The sequence below is a fragment of the Cyprinodon tularosa genome, unplaced genomic scaffold (genome assembly GCF_016077235.1).
Source record: "Cyprinodon tularosa strain WSP-4 unplaced genomic scaffold, ASM1607723v1 ctg55, whole genome shotgun sequence".
Lineage (NCBI taxonomy): Eukaryota > Metazoa > Chordata > Actinopteri > Cyprinodontiformes > Cyprinodontidae > Cyprinodon > Cyprinodon tularosa.
In genome coordinates this window covers 2,012,879-2,026,677 of record NW_024039285.1, presented here as the reverse complement: position 1 = coordinate 2,026,677, position 13,799 = coordinate 2,012,879, and the positions used below count along the sequence as shown (strand labels likewise).

At 37.4% G+C, this 13,799-nt stretch overlaps 1 protein-coding gene across 10 annotated transcripts in view; it reads right to left on the bottom strand.

The window, feature by feature from the left end:
* LOC119796473 (disabled homolog 2-interacting protein-like) overlaps positions 1-13,799 on the bottom strand; it is a 212,698-nt gene that overhangs the window by 54,436 nt on the left and 144,463 nt on the right. Inside the window, exon 1 of one of the 10 annotated variants that reach the window (XM_038305052.1) lies at positions 12,120-12,275. The exons of the other annotated variants lie outside the window; for them this stretch is intronic. Within the exon in view, the coding sequence (XP_038160980.1) occupies positions 12,120-12,142 (23 nt within the window). The 5' untranslated portion in view covers positions 12,143-12,275. Of the gene's footprint in view, positions 1-12,119; positions 12,276-13,799 lie in introns of those variants that run through there. 10 annotated transcript variants of the gene reach the window in all.

Genomic DNA, 13,799 nt, shown 5'->3' with positions numbered 1-13,799 from the left:
ATATTATTCCTCATCTGTTGTAGACATGCTCAGTACTGCTATATCAAAATAGCCTTTCCATCAAAGTAGGACAGTTTGATAAGTTTTGAAACTAACCTAATCTGACTGTTCATTGTTCCTATAAACTTTTAAAATAAGTAAAATTTAAACATATTCTGAATCATTTAAGGATCTCTATTTTTTTCTCTTATGTAACAAGGGTTTTCTTTAACTTTTTACAGTTTTAACTATGATGGGTTTATTTTCTCGTAACTAGTAAATCTATGTACAAACAGGCTCCATGTCAGTTTAATGTGGTGTAAAACATTAAAATGAAATGTTGTAACCATCTAATTTTTCATATTTTCCCTTTCAGTGCAGAAGTAGAGTTCCAAATGGTGTTGCATTTGTACCAGAATGACCAGGCAGCACCTATATTTTGGAGATTATCTTATGTCCCAGAACCATAGAATATCACTTGACTGTAACGGGGTGTTGAATTTCTCAATAAAGCCACATTGGGTTAGTATAGATCAAAAATGAGAAAAACAAATGAAATGAAATATAAAATGTTCTGTTATATCATGATAGTGCGCATTACTATTCTTTGACCTCAGCTTTTTACTTTCTTATACATACTGTATATTAAAAGATCAGCAGCTCCTCTGAATAACCCCTAGGTCTCAATGTGTCTGTTTATTGTTGTGTCCCTGTGTTGCCCTGTGACAGACTAGCACCCTTTAAGGTGTGTAGCCTTGCCTCTCACCAACTGACTACTGAAGATAGCCACGAGCCTCCTGAGATCCAGAGTGATAACGCAAATATAGAACATGAATGTACAGATAATTTAAGAATAACATTTCACTGCTCGAAATGCATTTAACTGCTTCTATGGTGTTGCATCAGACTACTAATGGACTATTGGACTATTCATTGCTATGTTTTTTCAGAAGACCTAAACCTGTGTGAATTAATAGCATGTGAAAGGTCTAGCACTCGTATGACATGACCCTAATTATGTGGCAGCCTTGCTGTGTGGTGAATAAAGTGCAGCCTTTTATTGTTAAATTGTTGTTCAAAATGTTCAATTAAAGTCATAATGATTAATGGATTGCATTTTCCTTAAAAAATTAAAAATAAAAGTGAGCAAATATAAAAGAATAACATGACCTGAAAGCACACACATCTACTCATAAAGAGAAAGACTATACTATTTACAGAATATGTGGACCCTACAGTACAGATAAATGTTTGTTTAGTCAGATTATATTTAAATATAATCACAAATATAAACTCTTTATGGACTGACTCTCAATTATTCCCACTCTGTGTTTTAGTTCTCCAGAAGTCTTAGTTTTCACCCGACTAACATCTGTTTAAAATGCCACTAAAATATGAATACCAACAATACACATACAGGGCTGGTTCATGATTTTTTACCGTGTCAGACTGCTTTACACTGAGAAGGAAAGGAAATGTGAGTGCAACTTGCAGGTGCAAAATTAAAAGCAGTGCCTTTTCGTCCGTCTTAGTATAGCTAGCAGAGTTTCTTTTTTTACTGAACACCTGGTTGGCTGTTTATCTACCATATAGATTAGGTGCACAACAGCTGCTTAGGAATTTATATCTGCATTAGATCCAGTCCTATCAGCACAGAGTAAGATGGAGACAGACAGTGTTCTGCTGAGGTTCGATAGAAACCCAGTTATGAATAAGAGCTCAGGAGTATCTGGAGGAGTAATGGATTAAGGGTTTGTCTGGGCAGCACGCTTTGCTTCTGCAAGCTGTTAAGAGAAGTCAATCTGATAGCCAGAGTGGGATATAATATAGTCTGAGACATTAGGTCCCATATAGGCTGTATGCCATTGGGAACTTTTAATAGATAGCTGAATGTGCCACACCAGACTATACTCTACTAAATGTTCGAGATAAGATGAATTAATGTAGCGCCTTGGCTTCAGAATCCGTCAAACTAAGCAGCTCCTGCTCTTTGTTAGGCACTGCTTCAGCACGTAGCAGTACATGTGCAGTCTTGTTAATCTTCATAGGGTAAATAACAATCTCTTTGTGCTGCTTATTTCACAGAAACATGCAACAAGGAACTTAAACCAAATGACCAAAGTTTAATGTGCTGACATAACTTCCAGTAACAAACTTTTCTTTTTTTCAAGGCAAAAGTCTTTATTGCAGGGGGAGGCCTAATGTTGAGTATTCTCTGTTACTCTAAATACTATCTTGGCCAGTGTTTACAGGCCATTTTGGTTTGATGTAACAGTCAAAGAGGGGCAGACCAATAACTTCCTAATATCACCCTCTAAACAAACACTCATCAAAAACAGGTCAAACACTTGTTAGATTACAAATAAGTCTCTGGCAATGGCTACATTTTGTGTTAAGAGTCAAAACAACTGGTTCCTTTGTATTTACAAATCTGTGATTCTTTATGAACATGTTTACATGTCCAAGTGACTAAGATATAATATGCGATTGAAAAAAAAAGGTTAAATTGGTGATGAGAAGATTCTTTCTTTTAGCAGTTTAAATTCAAACAGTCAAGATAAAGATGAATATTCATTAAAATCTATATTGGAAAATATGAAGCAAAACGAATCTGGTAGAAGTCACCAAAAGGCCAATTGGATATCTCTAAATCTCAGACAGTGTTTTTTAAATTTAAACATAAAAAAGAAATCCTCTATTACAAGCACCATAAATCTTTTGGTTAACTTAAAAATCCATGTTTTTAAAAACAGTTCAACAAGCTTGGGTAGAGTAAATGTACCATAATCCTATCAAAAAAATCAGTTTAAAAAAGATGACTTTTTATAATGTCACATTAAATGTTGGTGAAGATTCTTAGTCATCCAGGTCATAGTCATTCAAGAAAACGTAAAAAAATAAAAATAAAAAAATAATCCACTGGATTTGTGTTTCCAAGGCGAGGTGTTTTTGTGGTGTCACCTGTTTCAGCCAGGCCACCAATTCCCTCTAACAACCCTCTTTCAGAGACATAGACAGTTATCGGGTATTACAGGCTAACAAGGAACTCAAATTCCAATTCCAAATGGGGAACTCCCTCGTTTGGTTCAATTTGCATGTTTTCTAAGCCAATGCAAACGTTTTTGGTCCACTATATAGAGGCTCAAACTCTAACGCTTATTCTGACACTTTGAATTGAAAAAGCTTCCTGGATGCGAGGGAAACGTCTTCAAACTTTGGAAACAAAAGTCCAGTGGATTGTTTTTTTCCTTTTTTTTTTTTTTGGAATGTCAAATCTAGTCTATTGAGAAAACTGCTACAACAAAACATTAGATTTTTTATTACTTAAATGTAAAGCTGCTGAGTATTTTAAGTACATAACTAATTTAATCAAGTCACTAACAGGAGATTTATGCTTGAAAATAGCTCATCTTTAACATGAATTGGCTGCAAGGTTGATCTATATTCTCTTTAGGAAATCACTGCTCACATACATGAATTCAATTGAATATATGGCAACTGCTTGCACTTACGATTGCTATTTCAAGGCAGCAGTAATCAGCAGTAATAATGTTGTTTGTTCAAAACAATCTTAGATATATAAAAAAAAAAAAAAAAAAAACAGAACTCGCCTCTGCTGTTGATAATTTTTGTTTGGAAAAAGAAAAATTGAAGGGAAAGGGCAGCCAGGGATGAGCAGAACATTCACCTGTAGTTTATACACGCCCCACTCTTCATGCATGGCAAAACATGAAGGAACTAACTTTTTAATTCTGCTTTGTGTTTATAAATATCTTAGATAGATTGGTCTATGCTGGAATATGCTTTTAGAGATGTAAGCAGCAACCTTTTTTCTTAATGACACATTTTGAGGGCAAGTAATAACAATTGCAAAATTAAATGCAAAAAGAAATTGGTTGTAAAAAGCAACAGCAGTTTTTACTGTCGAGCCATTTAACATAAAAAACAGGCAACGACTCCAACAATAAAGACAAAAAAATACTATTGAGACAAGAGCTTTATACACACAAAATGGTAATTGCCCTACGCTCCATATAAAAAAGATGCACTACAGATTCAAGCAAGTCAACAAATTGAAAATTACTCATGCATGAAAGCTTTGTGAAATAGAATGTCCATTAATTCCAAAGCTCTGATGAGCACTTGGTCAAAATGAGCAAATACTTTAGCAAAGCGAAGTCTCAGCAGATAAGTTTGTCAGGGGAGTAATTGCTCACTTGACCTGAACAGGTCTGATTTGTCTGTCAAAGTGTTTAGTGTCACTAATTGGGTTTATCTTGTTTTTTTTTTGTTTTTTTTATTCCAATCCTTGTCCACCATTCGCCTCAACAGCAGATTGGCATTTATACTCAGTGCAAAGCCACAAAGAAGAGTTTTGGTGTATCAACCTGCCATCTGTCATCCAAACAGTTGGCTGAGGGGCAGCAGGAGAATATAGACAACAAACACAAACGTCTGGCTAGTAGCAAAAAGTCAGGAGGAATAGAGGTTCGAGGGGAGGCAGGGGAAAGAGGCAAAATGGGGTGCTGTCAGATGCTACTGGTGCAGAACGGTGGATGTGTGAGCTGTGCTGACAAGTAGCTACAGGCTTCGGTAACCAATCAGGTCAGACGGGGAATATAGTAGAACAAAATTCTTTCAATATTGAATACAAAGGGTGATGTCTACAGATGAGGGCAGCTGGAAAAGCAAGCAGGAGAGTCTGAATCTCCACTGCCTAATCTGGAACTCTTTTGATAGATACTTGCACATATATGTAACAGCCAGGTTAAAGTTAAAAGTTATTTTTTTCTGCTTATCAATCGTTGGCCACAACGATTCTTAATTGATATTGAGGGAAAGGAAACACAGAGATGTATGTTTAAATGTGTGCATCAAGCATACCCATGCATCACTGCTAAAAGATATGTGTCCTTTTATATATTTTTTTTGGCATCAGCCCTATGCTCTAAAAACAAAAGAAAGATTACAGGAACAGAATAACTGTGCCAAGCAGTAGTTTAAATGCTTTGATGAGCAAAAATGTAAAGAAGGGAGATTTATAGAGGGAGGCAAACATTAGCTAAAGATAGAGCAGCTCTGCACAAAAGGAAGCTTTTCATTTGCAGGCAGAAGAGAAAAATCGGAATGATTGTGAAGTATGTAAAAACAAGGACGAACCTTTTTCAAAGTGAGACAGGCATAAAAAGGAAAGGATGTTAAATGATCAACCCTCCAGGCCCAGAAATGGATGCCCATAGAGCTGCCTGACTCAGACTCCTGGCAGACATGTCTCACTGTTGGATAAAACGCTGGCTAGTAGCTGAGATCAGGTGGTTGGAGAACAACGCGGTCGCCGAGCCAGGCTGTCTGGTGGAAAACACACACCTACGCAGCTTGATTACAGCAAGAGCGCCGACTCCCTGCTAAGTTGGGAGCTAATTCGGTGTAACATCTGCTAGGGCACTCACTGCAGGAGAGCAATCCGCTGCGGGCGGACTGGGGTTTGGCTCCAGAGCTGCGAGCTGATTGAAAGAGAACAGAACAGCTGGCTGCAAATGTGATCAAACCAGCCAACTGCAAAGGACATCAATAATCGGTGAAGATCTGCAAGGCGGTTGAGTTTTTAAACATGTGTGATAATTCATTTAACATATTCTCTAATTTCTTTACTTAAGTCTTTTCAAACAGCTCATTCTGAAACATTTGTTTACTATCCAGCTCTTTAATTTGGTAATTTGGGAAGAATACAGAAATAGAGAATTTAGAAAACCAAATGCCATACTGATGAATCCCAGTGCATTATGGCACCATCATTAATCTAAACAATGCAGCACATACAAAGAAAAAAACTCACATTAATTGATCAGAAACATTAAAACTGTTGGTCAAACAGTCTGGAGGGATGCTACTTATTGCAGCCTCATACTGACTCAGAGTTTTCCAAGCCATAAAAAACTCTCAGAGACAGAACCAGACTAATTAAACCATTTATCAGAGACTTCTTAAGAGTTTTCACTTTGAAAGAATGACTTGTTGCAATTGCCTAATGCAAGACTGTTAATAATTTATTACCCTGGGAAGACATGCCAGGCAAGCAGATATAGGTAATTGGACCCATTAGAGCTCCAACAACCACAGACATGATGATATTTTCTTTTTGTCTGCGTCCTACGTGGTTTCATTACCAAAACTCAAAATTAATTGTTTTTCGTTCTAGCTCCAGCTCAGGGGAAACAATGCATGTTTGTATGTTACAATAATTTAACTTAAGCAAAGAAAACCTAACCTTGAGTAGTATATCATCATCCCTCTCACCTCAGCCAAACTATTTCTGTCATTTCTCTCAAGCAGAAGGCTGCAGTCAATCAGGACCAAAACCTCCCGCTACAAGAACAGTTTCTTCACATCTGCTACCAGCCTTATCAACAAGCCCCAGAGACCACCTTGACACTGACACTACCTCTCTCCCTCCCCTGTTCAGGACCTAGAAGCTACATCAACTTAGCATCTCTAGACCTCCTGTGTTACATTACCCACAGTCTACTGTGTATACAGTATACAGTATGGCTATATACTACATATTGTATATAGTATATATTATGTTTTATATTGTATACAGCTATAGATGTTGTATTCTGGATATATATCTAATTTGTCAGCATCATTAACACCAAGTCAAATTCCTTGTAATTGCAAACCTACTTGGCAATAAACTTGATTTTGATTCTGGTCATCATTAGAATTTAATTAGCTTAGAAGATTGTTTTATTCCCCTCAGGGACATATATTTTCCGAGCATAAGAGCAAAGAGCAAATAAAAAGGAACTCTGAGCTCTACCACCTTTTTAATCACCCTTGGTTAAGTTATCACCAAAGCAATCTCACAATCCTATAAAAAAATAAAATAAATGGGAAAATCTTTTGATATATCACAAATGAAGAGAAAAAGGGAATTTTTACATTATCAGCACTTGAAAGCAACAGTTAGCTTCCGTAAACCATGTTTGTACCTCATAAACCAGAAGAACTCTTGTTTGATTATATTATCTGATTATATCTAGAGTATACCTAGGTTTGATATTGACTTGTGGAAATCCCATAAGGGCATTGCTTTTTCAAGTTGGTCACTATGTGTTGATGGTCCTTAAAATTTATTTTTAGCAAGTTTGCCAGATGCAAACAAAGCATAAAGTATCTACACTGCTGGTATGAATAGGGCTTTAAATTGTTCCATGTCTTTTTATATGTTTAATATCCAGCTTTTGCAAAGGAATGGATCTAGCAAGATTGTAATATATAATATGACAAAATTTAAGAAAATGACATTTATCCTCTAAAATGTTATGTGATGTCTAAAACGAATACAAAATAAAGCCGGGATCAGACTTCTTTTTGAAACTTGATGAATAGGTATTTATATTTTGTGCGGGCTATTTTATTTCTTACTATTTTGAATAATAATCAAGAAATGGTGAATCAAAGCTTTAAGATACTTAATTAGGCAATTAAGGTGAAAATGGATGGTGAAAATGTTGGCCTAATTAGGCCCATAACTGTCCAGTTAACTAACTTATCACTGACTTTGGGCTGTTCAGCAGTCCTTACAATGAAACTCCAGGGGCCAGCAGTGTGTCAGCAGTTTGAGAAACTGTCCTGTAACATTATAACCTCAGGGGCTGGAGAAAAGTACATTTAGGTAGGTTATAAAAAGCTTAAAGTGCCGGTGACATGCTTTTCCATCAAAATGAAAAGAATTGAAGGAAAGAATCCTAATATTGAACACTTAAGTGCTATTTTACATTTATTGGGATTAAAGACATAATAAAAGATATTTGTGACCCAAAATGTGCAGATTTATTTATTCAAATTGATGTGATGCTGAACAGTTCAGAGATAATTCATTGTTTAAAAATCTATTATAAACAGTTTAGGTAGACACCAGCACAAAAAACAGCGCTAATATGGTAAAATGGTTTTTTGCTGCTTGGATGTAAGAATGATACACCGGATATAAGTTTGCGCTTCTTATTGGAGGGAAAATGACGAGCGCTGCCATGAGTAGACCTATAAAACTGACATGGCACAGCTTGAATGGCCCGACCAAGCACAGCCTGTTTTAATCTGAGGACGTTTCTGCAAACTGACTTGAACAAGAAAAAAATGTGTTCTCTGGAAAACTCAGAGGGCCTGATATATATTATATGGAGAAGAAACTTAGCTGGAGATGCTATTTGCGTGCCTTTTATGCATCTAACATGAAAGGCTTGCCAAAGCAAAGCCTGTCGTGAGAGAAGATCAAGGGTCAGGAAGTACGAATGTGTGTATGTCCCTAAAGTAACTTTACTGTAGATATTGTTAATTATCGTTAACAGTGAAAAGTGGAAAAAAAGTTTGATTAATATAAGAGATTTGTTCCAAAGACCAATTATTTTAATTTTATTCCCAGAAAACAATAGTCCACCATAAACCAGTTCTGCTCATCTGTAATACACAGATGTCATACATTTTTTTTTTAACTGATAAATGCTTTTATATGGTATGAACATAGCATGCAGAGGACATGCCTTAAAGGCACACTATGCAACATTTTTCAGTTAATTAATGTGTTCCATAACGTTATGGATGATTAAATGAGTCATTTCAGGTTGAACAAAGGTATTCTCGGCCGCCCTGGTGGTCTGTGGGGGAAATACTGCACTTGCAACTGCAGGAGCACGGACCCGCACCCACAGGCTCAGAAGTCTCGTGAGAGTCGGTCTTGCTTTACGGCGAGAACTGCTAGACGCCCCCAGTTAAAAGCATTCTCGTTGCTAGCACAGTGGCGATCTTTGTGCAGTTATGCTACGTTCACGCAGCAAAAGCAGCAAAATCGCGTCTGCTGCTTCCTTTTTGCTGCTTGTACCAGTTAGTTCTGACGCGCGGCTGAAGCAGCTTTGCTGCTCTGGCTGCGCGGTGCAAAAGTGTGTCTGACGCGCGTTGGACGGAGCTTCACTATCCTTTCTCTGCCTTGCAGCTATATTTGCTGTGATCAGTGGGAATAAAGTAGTTTTAATATGTGTTTAAGTGAGAAAATACACCTGAAAACGTAATCAGTGCAGTCAGTTCATTCAGATTATTATCCTGCCTTCAATATTTTTTCTGTCGGAGCAGCTCAGACCCCCACATACCAGGGATGCGCCGACAGTATGGATCCCTTCATCAGCAGCCTCTGGCCGGGTCGCCTCCTCGCAGTTCACCGCGGCAGCTGGTAGGTGTTTTTCATCTAAATAATCCAAACTGCATATTCTGCCGGCAGATTTCTGCATTTTCAGTTAATTTAGGCGTCAATAAACTGTTTAAGAGGAGCGATCATCAGCGCTGTGTCTCTCTCCCTGCGTCAGATGCTTAAACGCGCTGCTTCAGCTGCTCAGACGCGCTGCGCCTGCTGCTCAAAACGCGCTGCGGGACCTTTTGCTGCGCCTTGACGCGCGTCAACCATTGACTTTGCATGTAAACTCGCTGCTTCTGTCGCGCCATTTACGTCCAGTGTGAACGCAGCATTAGTCATTCGCTGCTAAGCTCAAAACAACCGCGCCTGGCTTGACGGAGAAACCAGGAGAACAGCTGTGCATATTTACGACAGTGCACTTTTACTTTCGCCCTCTGGGGGGAGCCTCGCTGGACAATCAACACCGGTTGCATAGTGTACCTTTAAAGATAAAAGCTGTACTTTAAAACGCTTAAACATTTTTTTCTTTAAAATTTCCCCTTTTTGTGTTTTATCGCTGAATTTCATTGATAAAAACACACTCTAACACTGAAACATAAATGCATATGGAACATATGCATTTATTTCCAAGGCTAAAATACATTACTAAGCTCCTCTATGCTGCTTTGATTGACCTGCATCTGTGTTTTTTGTTTTCTTTTACTGCTATGCTGGTTTCAGCTCTGCTAGTGGCTCCGACATGTACAGAGCCGCGTCCTAAGCATGTGCTCTGCCATCTGATGATAGCTGACGCTCTTCATCTGACTCTCCTTCGTCTCTCTCCATTTGTGACTGAAATATATCTATGGAAACATCTGATTCTTCCCTGCTGCCTGCGTTGTCAGCTAGTGTAGCAGCAGTCAGTGTACTGTATGTGCTGTGGTTCCCTGTCCTCGTCATAAAGGAGCACAACAAAGTCACATAATAGTCTGAACATTTTCTAACCATATTTCTGAACAGCTGCTTGTTTTGTTTGTGTTTTTTATATATATATATATATATATATATATATATATATATATATATATATATATATATATATATATATATATATATATATATATATATATATATATATAATAAGAAAAGGTGCTCACAACACCTTTAAGGTGGATATTAGGTTACTAATCTTGCCCTCATAAGATAGACATACGCAAGACACATGTTTAATAAATGTTTCTTTTTAAAGCTAATAACATTTTACGGTCAGTTTTATTGCGTAGTACCTTTATGGTACTACTAATTTACCAGACTTAGTCGAGCTTTGGTGAAATGGAATACAGTGCTGCCATTTCTCCACATATTGCTGCTGGAAGAAAGATGGCTACCAAACTTTTTTTTTTTTGTGCTCACCCATAGATTTTGCCAAAGGATCAATTTAAATCTATAATCTATAAAGGAATGTACCGCACGCACTGGAGAAAATGGAAATCTAGATAAGTCATTTTTTTCTCAAAATAAGTGCATTTGTTCTTGGATTGAGGAGGTAAAAGTGACATTTTGCCAATGGAACAAGACAATTTACACTTAAAATAAGAAAACACAATTGTATTGTCTTATTTCAAGTGCATATTATCTAATTATCTTATTTAAGAGTAAAAAGACTCATTCCATTGGCAAACTATCTCATTTACCTACTCAACTTAAGGGTAAATTAACTTAATTCAAGAAATTTTAGCTTATTTCTAGATAATTTTTCCAGTGAGGTCACTGCTTCAGCAGATAAATTAGTAAATGTACAAATGTATCTATTACAACAATGTTGTAATAGATACATAAACTAAGTTGGTATTGATATAATAATGATAACAGAAGGTGTACTAATAGAATACATAAAATGTTAATATGCATTTCCCTAAAACCCAGAAATGTCTCTTTGTCTTTCCTCCTCAACCATTAACAATTTTTTCTATGTAATTCCTTCAGCTATAAAAGTAAGAGGAAAACTAATCAAGTGCAACAATAAGAAAATTATCAGCATATATTAACATGTAATGTATGACTCAGCTTTGACCCCGGTGTTGCCTGCATACTTCAAGCTGAGAATGCTGAAAGTATAACGGCATCAATAAGAACATCTGTGCTTATTTCCTAATGTGGAAACTTGCCCCTTTAGATGACAGTATTTCATGTATATAAAACGTATTCCTGAAAACATAGAAAATAATCTTTTAGAATCAGTTGAGATACTGTAAGTTAGCTACAAGCAACAGATCTTTTCTCTTAACCTTATACATGCATATACTCGTGGAAGAGGACAACATGTGCAGGAGTGGAAGAGACGAGGAAGTGCATTTTTGACTTCTTGACCTGAATATTCAAACACCCCTGTGGCACCGGACAAAGAAACAGGCGAGCACTCAAGTTCACAGCGAGGAAAAGGAGGGCTTCCCACACAGCGAGGCAGAACTCATGGCAACAACATCAAGCCCACAATGTCAGTAAATAAAATTCTACTTTCTTTGTCTTTTCATTGGTGCATACTTTACATTAATACAGGAGCTAAGGAGACAACATAGTTTTAGCTGATAAATGACTTTAAATGGTCAATACTAAGCTCTTGTTTGGAACGTAACAGTCAAGAGTCGCCTCGGGCGATGAATTTCCTTTTTACACCTTCAAGTCTAAACGTGTCTCTTTTTTTTTTCTTACATCCCTCCCCGGCTCCTGAGGAGTTCTGTAATTTTCCTCTTTTTAATTAACCATCATAGCCTTTCTTTGCATGTATAATTCATGCAGCAACAACTTTATGACATTTAGGCAGCTAAAGCAAGGCTGTATGCAGCCAGAGTCAACTGTGGGTGGATGCAGAAAAACTTTCTTTTCCCATAAACCACAACAGCTGGAGCTGCAGCTATCGACCACCGCACAGGCATGAAAGAGGTAATTAAAATAAAGAAAAAACACTTACGATTTACTAAAAATGTGAAACATGGTCCACTGGATCCACTCTGAGCCCCGAAAAGTGTGACTGAAATTTGTTTTGCATTTCTCCCGGGCTGCTGTCGGAGCTCTCCAAACAACTTCTGGATCTCTGGGAACATAGCTGGAGCCTCTGCCCTCTGACTTACACCACAACACTCCCTTAGGATGTCTGCTTCCATAGACACACCCCTCCTCACATCCAAGTTAAAAAGACAGAGCAGTTATTTAGGACAATCCAGTGTGTTAAAAGCATGGTACTATACTCAGATTAGTTCATTTATGAAAGGACTAAAACTGTAACCTTATTACCGGTAATCATCAACATATAACAGCACATACATTTTATATGGTTTTATTCATACCTCCAAAAACATTACTGTATTATCTTTTCATTAATCTATATATAACATGTTTTGATGTTGTATAAATGGTTAAAACCTGTCAGAGAAAGAGGAGAAAAAGAAACTTCATTAAAAGGTGAAAGAGGAAAAGAAGAAAAGGCTTGCTAAAGGTTATTTAGCCTCTAAATCTTCCTAGCTACACTTAATCCCTTAAATCGAGTCTTAGTCATCATCAAGTCGTCCTTTTCGCTTTTTTCTCACACTGACAGAGGCTCAACATTGGCAGCCGGGAAGTCACTCCACTCCCCCGTCTTTCTTCCCCCCCTCTCAGGAGGAAACAATGGCTCAGCCCTTTCAGTGCCAGCCTATGTGGGAAAATGTTGCTTCCTAAACTGGAGAGAAAGAAATAAAGGAAAAGGGGTAAAGATGAAAAAGAGGAAGGAACTAAGATGTGAAGGATGAAGAAGAGAAAAAATAGGCCAGCCAAGTTTGAGAAAGACAAACATTGCCAGATGTGGTGTAAGGGTTGCTCTCTCTCACAGTCAGAGAGGAGTGATGTCATAATCGTGTAATTAGAGCTCCAGAAAGGACATAACTGAGAAAAACGATGATAAGGACAAAGCAACTCTATGGAAAATGGTAACTTTATGTGATTGCCACACACCGTAACATATTGGAGTTTCTAAGTTTGTTTAATTTATGACAACATATTGATAATTTTCATGCTTAATGACGGTCACACACTTTGTGGGACAGATATTGTGTATCCAAATCCTGAAACCCTTGCAGCAAATGTTTATCTGTAGACCGATCTGACTATGTAACAATATGATGTATAAGAAGGATAAGTGCAAGTGTTATGCACTTAAAATTCCACATCTTTTTGACTTGCAACTGTATGCCTATGGTGAACTGGTGGTTTGCTTCCTTCTTTAAAAAAAATGTAGAAAAATTTAGTCATAATGGCTGGAATATATTCTTTATCCATTAGCTAAAAAAACAGAATTGCAGGAAATTACTATTGTTTTTCATAAGACAATAAAACTTTATCAAGAAGATGCGGTTGCAGGTTTAACGTAGCTGTTTGTTTTCTGAAGCATTGGATTTAAGGTGCTGCATGTTCTTATCTAGAGTCAACAGGCCTGCATGCCAAGCTGCTGTGGTGAATGGCTGAGTAAAGGTTAACTGCAAAGTCAAGGCGAAGCTTGGAGACTAAACACTGAGGGGGATTTCCTCATTCCTCTGGTCTGGGCTGCGATAATATCCCACATCATGGGATTGTTTGGAGTTTAGGAGCTGAGTGAGCCTATTGTATCTATTTTATG